At 33.0% G+C, this 12,983-nt stretch overlaps 1 protein-coding gene across 1 annotated transcript in view; it reads right to left on the bottom strand.

Annotated features, from left to right (window-relative positions):
* KMT2C (lysine methyltransferase 2C) overlaps window positions 1–12,983 on the bottom strand; it is a gene marked incomplete at its 5' end in the record, with an annotated part of 335,980 nt that overhangs the window by 125,192 nt on the left and 197,805 nt on the right. The window contains 5 exons of the mRNA XM_044678960.1: window positions 2,254–2,466; window positions 3,872–3,937; window positions 4,536–4,645; window positions 11,087–11,251; window positions 12,231–12,412. Of these exons, the coding sequence (XP_044534895.1) occupies window positions 2,254–2,466; window positions 3,872–3,937; window positions 4,536–4,645; window positions 11,087–11,251; window positions 12,231–12,412 (736 nt within the window). The remainder of the gene's footprint in view (window positions 1–2,253; window positions 2,467–3,871; window positions 3,938–4,535; window positions 4,646–11,086; window positions 11,252–12,230; window positions 12,413–12,983) is intronic.

Genomic DNA, 12,983 nt, shown 5'->3' with positions numbered 1-12,983 from the left:
GTGTTGGAGCTCAGGGGGTGAAGCTGAAAGAGCATGAATTATGCAACTATGTTAACTTTTCTAAAAAATAAATACTAATAAACGTTAAAAAAATAAAAATAAAAAAATAAATCTTAAAAGTTTTGAGACCAAAAAAATAAAATAAAATAAAATAAAAAGTAAATGAAAATTTCTTTATTTGGAATTTATATTATCAGTTTACTTTGTATACCATATATGACATTTTAAATAATTATGACTATAAATACATTTTGGCTATCTTTTAATCCTGTGAGGTACCATTATTTAAAATAAGAGAAACATTTGGGGCGAAAAGCCATCTTTTCAAAATGACTTATCATTTATCAACATTGTACCTAGAAAGTGAGCTATAAAAACGCAAATGAAAAAAAAAACAAACTAATTTCATCCGCCAAAATGACAAGAAAATGAAAGCTTTTCTATAACTCAACTTGACATAAACATTAAAATAATTTTCAAGCTGATTACGGTGAATAAAATCATATTCAAATCCATCTTAGAAACTTTATCTTAATACATTAAAATAAAATGAATAAAAATCTGTAGGCTCCAAAAACATGAAGTATGTACCCTCTAATTTTCATAATTCCAATACAATTTGAAGTTAAACACATTTTAATGAAATTAAGTATACAAATATTACATTTTGTATAGAAAAAACAAAAATTATATTATGTGAAAGATAGGTAAAAAGTTATTTTGTTTATGGCTAAAATGATCATAAGGATATAAAATGTGTTCTTTATTTGCAGTTCTTTCCTGATAATATGATAACTACCGAAATTTTCAAAGAATGGCCATAGCCTTCATCATGCCATCACCCAAAATGGCCCTACCTCTTCATATTTTACAGAAAAAATTGAGGTCATTCCACATGAGCTTCCTCTTCTCAGGAACAGGAGAATGCATTAAATAAGAATTCCATTCAGATTGAAAAACCACCTCTTTTAAATGATATAACATTAAGAGTGGGACACAGTTATTACAATGAAGTTCAAATAATCTATATGAAGTTAATTTTTGGTATGTTTGTTTTTCTAGGAAAATTTGTACACAAAACAGAAATCATTAAACTCAGCTATGTGAAAATAATGAACAAAATGAAAAGGAAATGAATGAGAAAGAACTGAAGTAATATTGAAAATCAAGGGTAGATGTGGCAGCTAGTGGCTCAGTGGACTGAAAGCCAAGCCCAGACATGGGAGTTCCCAGGTTCGAATCTGGCCACAGACACTTCCTAGCTGTGTGACTCTGGGTAAGTCACTTAATCCTCATTACCTAGCCCTTACCACTCTTCTGGAATCAAAAAATGATACTGATTCTAAGACATAAAGTAAGGGCTTAAAATAAATAAATAAATGGTTAGAAAGAAATGAAGAGTAGAAAAAACAGCTGAATGAATAGGGTTTTAAAATTTATTAAAATACACAAAAGAAAAAAGAACAATGGATTGCAAAATAGGATTTGTGATTATGTATTAAGCAAAAATATTTAGAACAATAAAGTATTTGTTTTATGCTCATAATGATTAGGCTAGTTAAAGTATCCTGTCTTATAATCAACCAGGCTATGTATTTAAACTATAGTAGACTAGGAGTTGTGTTGTATTTAAAATTAAAGTAAATATCTATATACCTTATTTTATTGTTTAAATTAAAATTTAAATCTGTTCATAGATCACATAGGTAAAAAAGAAATTTATAGAATTAATGAAAATGCATTCCTAACTTCCCAAGGGGGGGGGGGGGGGGGAGAGAGAGAATCATTATTTGCTTAGTAATATTAATGAAAATGTTTAGTAAGATTTTCTTTGTTTTGATTATATGCCCAATGGATAAGCACATACTTATGTATAGGTAGAGTGGTGAAGATGATGTTCAACACGATGTTTGAGAAAACACCACATACTACCAAGACTAACCAAACTGAAACCTAATGAACTACATTAGAATCCTCTGCATTTCCCCACCTGTGATCCTTAAAGCTTTGGTACTCCAGGTGAATTCTCTAAAGAAGGTCTGTTCTAAGAGGATACCTTAAAGGAAAAGAACCTGAAAAGGGAAGGTCCACTCACTTAGGGGAAAAAAAACCCACACTTAGCAAATTAATTTAAGACAGCATATGAATGGTGCTATCATAGCCATATAAATATTTTTAAATTCATGTTCTAAATCATTAAAAACCATGCACATAAATATTTCATAGAAAGAAAAAAAGCACAAACACCATTACCTCTACTATCATCCATTTCACCATCTCTTGAATGCTCTGACTGGATGTCTGGGGGTGTTTGGAGAACAGCTACACTATTCTGGTTTATGATCTTTAGTTTCAACTTTGGTTTACACCGCTTTTTTCTTGGAACTGTAACTGTAAGGCTCTGTAATTGAGACATTCCTGATTCGGTCAAACAAACTCCATCCTGTGTGTAGGTCTTCGGGGGATCTAAATATTATATTGCCCATTAACGAAATAAAAAATATTTATAGTTTACTGTCAAGATGATACATAATTTTTTTTGAAAACATGCTAACATTTTTGAAACATGCTAACAAAAGAAAAATTCTTTTTTCTAAATTCTAAACATGAATTAAGGAATCCAAATTTTAAAAGACATACATACATATAGATATGGAAGAATAAACATATATTTCCTAGAAAAAAATAAAATGATAGCAAATGAAGACAAAAGGAAGGCTGTGGTACTTAATATTTGCTTTTAGTAATTTAAAATTTTTCTTTTTATCATGTTTTACATAATGACCACATAATTATTCTCCCTTAATAAATGTTGTCTAATTTTCCAGGAAGGAGTTCTGTGTAAAAATAGGAACAAAATAAGGAAAAATATCCTCATGGAATGTGAAAAATTATATAGCATCCAAGAGAAAAAAGCTAAGTCTAACAGCATTTTCCAGATATATTACACACATAGAAACAATATTCACTGCCAATATTCTTTCAAATAAAAAGTTACAAAATAAGGCACACTGAAATGCCAATATAGAATGACTTAAATTAAACATTGATAACTTTATTACACATAGTAGATATTTCTGTAAATAATGAAGTGAAATGTATCAAAAGCAATTATTTCATGAAAGAAAATTGTAACTTAGTCTTCATTAAATAACCACAAATATTTTCTGAGCTTATGGGCATCATATAAAGAAAGATAGAACAGAGTAATATCTCTCATGCCCTTTCTCATGTTACTCACAAGTATCAAATGAAAATACAAAATTTCATCTCCTAAATCATGATGGTCTATTGAAAAGCAAAAGTTAGAAGTATAGCAGGAATAATATAAAATGACTTTTGAATGTAGTTAAATTTAAAATAAGTATAAGTGGTAGCTTGTAACCACTAATGTTAACAGCTCACTGTTATAAGAATTCTTACAAATGTAAAGGTTACAAGAACACCTTAGAAATTGTTTCATCAGCTGGATCTCAATATTTCTTCAGAGATGCTAAGAAACTCAGGTGCTTCAAAAGTATTCATTTTGTGAGATATTTTAATTAAAAATAAGGAAGTTTTATATCCAGACTATAATTTAAAATATGAAAAATCATTCTGAGGATAGCAACAGTGTTGCCAAATTGCTCCATTTTAAACTAATGTCTAAAATGATAAGCAGAGGAATAAGCCTGTTATATACATTATACCAAAATAAAGGGAAAAAAATGTAAGAATTTAAGTACAAACATAAACAAAAAGGCCAAGGACATTCATAATAATTACACCTATCATGCAACATATATGAATTAGGCAAAATGCAAAATAACACATAGCTGCTCTTCCATGTTAAAATAACTTCAAAAGAACAATTAAGATTTAAAATTTTTACCTAGCTCTTTTACTTTTGTAACAATTTGTGCTACAACTGATGATTCACAGCAGTCTGAGGAAGGCACTGAAATGACAAATAATAATAATAATAATAATAATAATAATAATAATAAATAATTTATTTAATATTAAATAGATGCAAAATACCACAAAATGTATGTTCTTTCCCCCTAATTATAGGCAGTATTATCATCAGGAATGTTAAATGGGTGATTTTTCATAATAGAACAAACAGGAAGATATTCTATATGTAATGCAAGATTTCTACATATATTAGTAAGGTAACAAGTGAAAGGGACGATAAAGAACCAACAGGAAAATAATGAGAATGGTTGGTAATAAGAAAAGGATTTGGGAATTTTCTCCAAATTGGCTTAAATTGTCAGTTGTTCTTGGAAAAGATAGAAATATATGTATTCCATATTGTGCTTGTACATGAATCATGACTTGGGTTTCTCATAATGTGAGGATGAATCACTTTTCCAGAAAGCTAAGAAATTAACATCTATTTTCTTCACAATATAAAAAGGTTCAATCTCTATATCTCTATGAAAAGAAAAACTGAAGAGTGCATATTGCCAAAAAAAAATGCCCCAAATAAGTGAAGGAACAAATCATTTCAACTAATGTTTAACTAATTTTTTAACTAAGTTTTCTCTTACCATTTGCTGTAGGTATATAGGGTCTGCACATAGTACAATCAAAACCAATATCAGCTATATTTTCTACTTCATCCTCAGTATTTAAATTCTGGCAGACTGCATGCATCCACCTAAGTAAGAGGATATATATTTAAAATATTAAATGATGTGGAATACTACATGCACACTCCACATTAAAAAAAAAAAAAAACAACAACATTAAAAACTCAGTAGTTCAACACCATGCAGCTACAAGAGAAAGGTAAAAAGGGGAAAGATGGAGATTAATATGACTTCAGATTAAGTTTACAATGTACTATATTCTCATAGCACTGAAGTTAATCACACTTAACCCAGAGTTGGCATTTCTCTCTTCCTTGATGTTTAAACAATATATACTGCTGTACTTCTTGGTACATGCAATTTACAGTTATCATTCCTCATTATTTTTGCTATAATCACTTCTTACATTAAGTTAAAGTTGAGTTGTTTATCAAACCTTGAGCATAGATAATTTAATTCTAGAAAAATTAAAATCATTAAAACTATAAAAAAGTGAAACGGAAGTATCAGAAGGTTGAAAACTACTCAATGAAAGTAAGCAGGAAGAAACCAAATGACAAAATGTTGATATAATAAAATAAAAAATTTCTATGAATTCATGGTATGGACAAATATCCCATAAAAAGTATATGCTAAGGACATGAAGGTAGAGCAGTCGATAGACCTGAGGCTTTTACTTAGGAACACCTGAACTGAAATCCAGCCCTGGAAAGTCTCTTCATCTGTACAATGAAGATAATAGCAATATAAACCTTACAATAGTTAGAGGGCCAGGCAAACAATAACTGCTATATGTTAGTTGCCATTATCATTTTCGGGAAGCTAACTTAAATAACACTAGCTGTGTGACCATGCCTCAGTTTCATTTTCTCTGTTTAAGGATAATAACAGCATCAATTACACAATGTTATTGTGAGGATAAAATGTGGCATGTGTAAAACCCTTCACAAACCTTAGGGTGTTATATAAATGCTAGAAAGCTGCAAATGCTCCTAGTTCTTAGATTCTCTTAGTGTAAATAAAAACACAATGCTATGAATAGGTACTGTTATTGAGAATATATTTTCAATGTTTCTAGTTTCCATGGAGAACTTTTAAAAAGTGACCACGCTAATTAGTTTCTTAATAATGAGATATCATAGCATCCTTAGTATATATCTAGCTTGCTCATAATAAATGATTTCTCAGAATTCTTTTCCCATATTCCTTACACTCCATTCAGCATAACTAGGAAATGGTCAGAAGCAAAAGAGAGATTATAAAATGAGATTTAAAAAGAAAGAAAAACAGAACGTTTGATGGGGAATCGGGGAAGGAAAGAGTAAAAATGAAAGAAGCACCCAGCTAGGAGGCTGAGCACACTCTCTCTCTGAACACATATTCCTTCTTTATAAATAACAGAGGATGCCCATTAACTGGGGGACTGGCTGTACAAGTCTGTGGTATACGACTGTGCCAGAATGCTTTTTGCTATAAGATATTATGAGTAGAATGGTTTCAGAAAAACATAAGAAGTCTTATATGAACTGATGTGAAGTGATCTGAGCAAAATCAGGAGATACAGTCCACAGTAACAACAATATTATAAAGAAGATCAATTGTGAAACACTTAGCTACTCTGATAAGAACAATCCTCAAAGAAAATTCTACAGGATCCATTATGAAAAATGCTATATACTTCCAGGAAGAGCATGAACATTATGGCCACTGAAGCATTAAAACATTTTTTACCTTATTTTTCTTAGGGTTTTGTGTTCTACTTTCTTCTCTGTGACATAACTAATACAGAAATAGGATTTACATGACTTCACATGCAAAATCAGTATCAAACTGCTTGCCTTCCCAAATGAAACAAGAGAGAAAATATGGGACTCGTATTTTAAAAAAAATAAACTCGTTACTCATTTTGTTAAAGAAAACTTGAACAAAAAAGAAAAGCAAAAATATATAATGAAATATAATGTCTCTGTCTACATTCAGAATTCATCAGTTCTTTCTCTGAAAGTGAACAGAATTTTTCAACATATGTCATTGAGGATTTTCTTGGATCACTGTATTGCTCTAAATAGCCAAGTCATTCATAAATGTTCACCATATAATTGTGAGATTACTGTGTACAATGTTATCCTGGTTTTGCTCACTTCACTTTGCATCAATTCATGCAGGTCTTTCCAAGCTTTTCCTAAGTCATTTTTCTTAAAATTTATTATGACATAAAAGTATTCCATTACAATCACATATCACAACTTATTCAGCCAAATGATGGACATCCCCTCAGTTTCAAATTCTTTGCTACCACAAAAAGAGCTGCTATACATATTTTTGTACAAACAAGTCCTTTCCTCCCTTTTATAAAAATTGCATTGGGAAACAAACTTACTAATGTTATTGCTGGATTCAAGGACATGCAGTTTTATAATCTTTTGGGCACAGTTCCAAATAACTCTCCACAATGTTTTGATCAGATCAAAACTCCATTTTCAATATCTCCTTTGGCATTTCCTATTTTCCTTTTCTGTTAGCCAATCTTATAGCTGTATGATGTTACTTCAGGGTTTTTTTAAATTACATTTCGCAAAACAAGAGTGATTTGGAACATTTTATTAGGTGATTATATATAGCCTTTGAATTCCTAATCTGAAAACTGTGCATTCATAGTCCTTTGATCACTTATCAATTGGGGAATGCTTTTATTCTTATACATTGATTCTTTAGGATAAGATTATTTAGTTTACAATTAATTTTTAATCATTCTGCTCTACATTGTTGAGTGCAATTTTTATTCTATTATGATCTGAAATGGATACATTTAACATTTTTGCTTTTCTACATTTTGTTGCCCTATCATATGGTCAATTTTTGTGAAGGTGACATTTATTGCTAATTAAACAAGATATTTATTTCTATTCTTTTTTTTATTTTTCTCAAGAGAACTTTCATATCTAATTTTTCTAAATTTCTATTTACTTCTTTAACATTCCTTATATATTGATTGACTGAACTTATCTGCTTCTGAGAATGGAATATTGAGGTCTCAAACTAGTAACTTTTACTGTTTCAAGAATTTGGATGATATGCAATTTGGAGGCTGTATCATTAATCTAGATAATTTCATTGTCTATGGTACCTTTGATCAAAATGTAATTTTTATCTCTTTTTAATTAGATTTTTAGATAATTGCTACCCCTGGTTGTTTTTGGTTTCTTTTTTAATTTTGGCTGAAGCAAGATAGATTTTGCTTCAGTCCCTTCCTGTTAATTCATATGTGTCTTTGGGCTTTGAATGGGTTTCTTACATATAGCATGAAATTGGGGGATTTAATCAACTCTCCTATCCTTTTCAATTTTATGGGTGTTCATCCCATTCACAGTTATGATTTTCTTTTAAAATAAAACCCTTCCCTTCCATCTTAGAATCACGACTGTGTGTTGGTTCCAAGGCATAAGAGTGACATAGGCTAGGCAATGGGGGTTAAATGACTTGCCCAGGGTCACAAAGCTGTAAAGTGTCTGAGGCCAGATTTGAACCTAGGACCTCCCATCTCTAAGTCTGGCTCTCAATCCACTGAGCTACCCAACTGCACCCTAATCAGTGGATTCTTTCAATTTCTATTTTCACCTTACAAGATACTGAGGCAGTTTTTACTGCTAATTTTTTTATGATACCCAGACTATTTTTTTGTATCACAGGTTTTAGGTATTCTGATGATCTTAAATTATCTCTCCTGGATCTATTTTCCAATTCAGCTTTAATTCGGGTATTTCAGGTTTGGTTTTTTTCCGCCCCCTATTTTCTCCATTCTTTTTTTTTTTTCTTTCTTTTTTCTTTCCTGATGTCTTATATAGTCATTAGCTTCCATTTGTTCAGTTCTAATTTTTAGGTAGTTATTTTAGTCCTTGAGTTTTTCTGTTTCCTTTTCAATTTGGCCCATTCCAGTCTTTAGGGAGTCGTTGCCTTCAGTTTATTTTGGGTGGCATGGGGTTTTCCCATGGGGTGGGGCAGGGAATAAGGCCTCCTCTTTCCATTTGGACAACTCTATAGTTTTGGGGATTTGCTTTCTTCAGTGGTTTTTTTGGACTCCATTTCTAGTTAACACATTATAGTTCTTAGGGAGTTATTTTCTTCCAACTTCTTGAGTCTTTCTGTCATTTTTAATTGATTTTTGAAAAACTTTTTCTCAGTTTCTTCCAAGAGTTCTACTATATCTTGACTTTCTATCTCACGTTTTTTAGGGGCTTCACAGATTTCCTTTTTGCCATTAGTCCTCTTCGGAGTTTATATTTTAATCTACACTATTATTAAAATAACTTTCTACGGTTAGGTTTTTTCCACTTATCTTTTGTTAATTTTCCAAATTATTTCCCTTCCTCATTACCTTGTCTATCTGTTAAGGCTCTACTCTGCTAGAAGACACAGGAAGCACTGTTCCAAGCTTGAAGTAGAACCTTCCTGGGTTGGCCATCTTTGGATTCTTCAGTATGCACATTAGAGTATAATCCAGCTAGCTTCTTGTGGAGAGGTTTACAGCTATTTTATCCAACTGGATTTTGCTCCCCCTCATGTAGATCCCCCTTTGTTGCCTGTGTTGGCCTGTTCTCAAGTCTGTTTTGTTGTCTGAGGTCATGTGGGCTCTTCCCAGCTCAACTGTTTTCTTACCTCAGGCTACTTGGCTGGGTTTAGGGCTACTCCCTATTTTACTGCCTTGGGTGACCTGAAAACAGATAAGGCTAGAAGTGAGCTGTTCTCTCAAGAGTTTCTCTGACTCAGGTTATCTGACAGCATGTTGGGTTGCCCCCTTCTCTGCTCTTCTGTTATCTCATACAACATGGTAGCAGCTGGGTCTACATTCATCGGTTGCCCTGATGACACATTCACTAGGCTACTCTCCTTCTCAACCCAAGTTTACTTTCTATTTGTGTGCCTTTGTAGGGATTATGAAAGCTAAGCATTCCTTACTCCACCATTTTAATTCCTAGCAGGACACTATCTGAAATTATTTAGCACAGTGTGTGGCACATAACACATAGTAGGCACTTTATAAAATCCAACTAAAAAGTTCCTATACAGGTTGTTCTGTCATTTCCAAGGGATTTAGTTGTTATTTTAATATTGGTCTTTTCATTTGATAATTTCCCTTAAAATTTTTTTGCACATTACTTCTTGATTATAGCTGGAAGTTTTGCCTACTTAGTACTTCAGATTTAATACCTTTTCTAAAAGATTTATCGCTTTAAGAGAATTTATTACCTTTTCCTACCTTTTTTCTGTTTTTCATGACAGCATTTTTATTGCTGTTTGAAAATGATATATACCAAGGCTTATATGAACAACTCCATTACTGTGTGTAATGCAAGGTTGCTAGCAGAAGCCTTTTGCTTTTGCAAATTCAACTGTAAGCTGCCCTGGCAGTTAGGGGTTTTAGAATGTTCAGAAAGGCAGTTGGAGCCTGAGGCTATAAATAGTGCTGAAGTTCCAACTGAGGGGCTTTTGCTTTTGAGCTGTTGACTTTGCCTTGGCCTGGGCTCTTGTCTTTGGGCATTTGGACCTAGTCTGATTTCTCTGGACCTCTCCCTGATCTCTCCATTTACATCACTGTTATTTCCCCTGAATTTCCCTTTGGGCCCTGGGAGGAAGGGTGGGCTTGGTGGTTGGACATTGTGGGTTTAGTTTCTGTAGGCAAGTACGACATCCTAAATCAAGCCACCCCTTATTTAGTGATTTGATAAATACTTTTGCTTCAAAGGCAGTCAAACCTTTCTGACTGGGAGAGCCAGCCTCTCTCAGCCTAACCCTCTCCTTTGACCCATCCCCCAACACCAGCCTTCTCCCTAGCAGCAGTTATAAAAACCTAAAACCTCTTTCCCTCTGATTATCCCTGACATTAATAAATCCCCTTTGTTACCTACACAAAAGTCTCTGGTGTATCATTGTATTGAAGATTAAGGCAAAGGCTGAAGAAGGAAGGAATTACTTTCTTTTATTTCTTGAGGAAACCTAGGCATTCATCTTGGGCAGGAAGTACCTAGCAGAGACTTCCTGCAGAAATCAATTTCCCTGGCAGGGAGGAGCCTTTGACTCCTCCCTCAAGGGACTTTAGAAATTAACTAGAGAAACCCCAACCTTGATCTAAACATTTCTGACTGGCCCAATTCCTCTTGTACTTTAGAGATACTTTCCCTGCCTGAAGAACCCAGCCTATTTCCTCCCTTTACTCTGTTTCCATCCTCAGTGATAAGCCTTTTTGAGCAGCCCTCCTATATACTCCCATTCATTCCCTTATCTTCCTACATACCACCTCATTCATGCCTTAACCTAATCATCCCCTTTATTCCTCCCTGTACTATAGATTACCCACTTATTTATAACATGTGTCAGATATCCCTTGACATAATATTAAGGGTTCATCAATTCCATATTTAATACTCAAAAATGGTCATATTATTGGAACACTGGGGGAAATAGATTAAAAAAGAATATATGAAAAATGAGTTTCAAAAGAAAATGATTACCTATCACACTGTCTGCATTGCAGAATGAGATCCTCTTCCCTATAATTCCGACAGCAGACAGGACAGGTAGATAAACTTGCACATGGGGCACATTGTGTATAATTGTTTTGCCATTCACATCGTGGACCTGGAGATGTTGCTCCGCAATGTCTGCACCAAACACACCTGCAGCAAAAATATGTGATTCCGAATTTGTTCCCTAGTTTATGGATCTTCCCAGATTTTCAAGAGTTAATTTAAATCTAAATTATGCAGTTGAGTTTTCTACATTGGAGAAAATAGAAGATGTCAGCAAACCAGTTGAACGCTTGAGTTATGGGAAATGCTCCATGTATTAGCACCAAAATGCTGCATTTGGATAATTGCATAGCTTTATTGATCCCAAGCTGCACAAAGATCTATATTTTTAAAACACCTACTCTTTTTCAGTGATGCTATATGGTTAAAAATCATTGTATACCAGGGGCAGCTGGGTAGCTCAGTGGAGCGAGAGTCAGGCCTAGAGACAGGAGGTCCTAGGTTCAAACCTGGCCTCAGCCACTTCCCAGCTGTGTGACCCTGGGCAAGTAACTTGACCCCCATTGCCCACCCTTACCAATCTTCCACCTATGAGACAATACACCGAAGTACAAGGGTTTAAAAAAAAAATCATTGTATACCACAGTCAACCCAAAGAGAAATAGGTTATAGAAAAAAAACAGGATAAACAAAAATAGGCAGAAATATATCATACCCAAAGTAGTGTATAAAAATGGTCAGAAAATGTATGACTGAAAGAATGGCCAGTGATATAACATAAAAAATACTAAAGTAATACATGAGAATAAAAAAACCCCAAAAAGAAGGTCTTATATCCAATGGATAAATAAATCTCCAATGGAGAATTCACAAGAAGCAGAAAAAAAGATTGACAAAAAGAAAAGCTATGAATGGACTAAAATCATGGTGATATCAAAGATTTAAAAAAGAATTGAAATGCAATTGAAATTTCAACTTATTAAAAATAACCATTAAAATACCTGCTAATTAGAATATGCTAATATCAGTAAATGCTAACATCAGTAAATGCAGTTGATATTTTAAAAATGGTATGAAAACAGCAGAAAGGAAGAAAAAGTAGTAATAAAATCTTAAAAGAATGTACCATTTACACTTCCAGCCTCCTTTGGGAACAGTTTGCAATGGAGGATCCAGGCAGTAAGTGTGATAGCTTATGTCACAGTCATCACAAAGGAGGAGTCGTCCTGGATCAGTAGCCTTGCCACAAGCTTCACAAACAGTGCATTCCAGACACCTCCAGCCTTTACTAAGTACGACTTTGGTGATCTGTAAAAAGTTATCAATTAATGTCATTTTAAGACTTGTTCATAATGATATATATTCATAAATGTCATATACACTATGGTTATTTGCAGAACTTAAAATATGTAAAATCTCAAAAAATGTTAAATGTAAGATGTTCCTGTTTTCACGGAGCCAACAAAATATGATACTTCTTCATTTGGAGGAAACACGTAGAAATGCAATCTTTATAAAGGAAGAAGTGAAAAGGACATGGTATATATTCCACTCTTATTTAGATTACACACTCATTAGGTTAACCACTGACATTATATTAAGAAAAAATCATTAAATTCCCTGATTAAGAAAATCATCTTCCTTATCATTTAAATTTTAAGAGCCAACTTACACATCTAAACACTCTTTTGATTGAAAAGTTCTTAGGCCTGTGCCAATATGTGAATATTCATGATAAGATTTTTTTAGAGGTGACAGAGATAGACAATAATGTGTTGTAGACTAGGAAATTTTAAACCAGAGAACTAAAAAGAAATTGAATTTGATTTTGGTTACTATTGTTACTTATTGGATGAGGATGTTCACCATCAATCAACTA

Source organism: Gracilinanus agilis, chromosome 5, assembly GCF_016433145.1.
Source record: "Gracilinanus agilis isolate LMUSP501 chromosome 5, AgileGrace, whole genome shotgun sequence".
Lineage (NCBI taxonomy): Eukaryota > Metazoa > Chordata > Mammalia > Didelphimorphia > Didelphidae > Gracilinanus > Gracilinanus agilis.
Note: the sequence above shows the minus strand (reverse complement) of the source record. Positions and strands in the feature narration are given on the sequence as shown.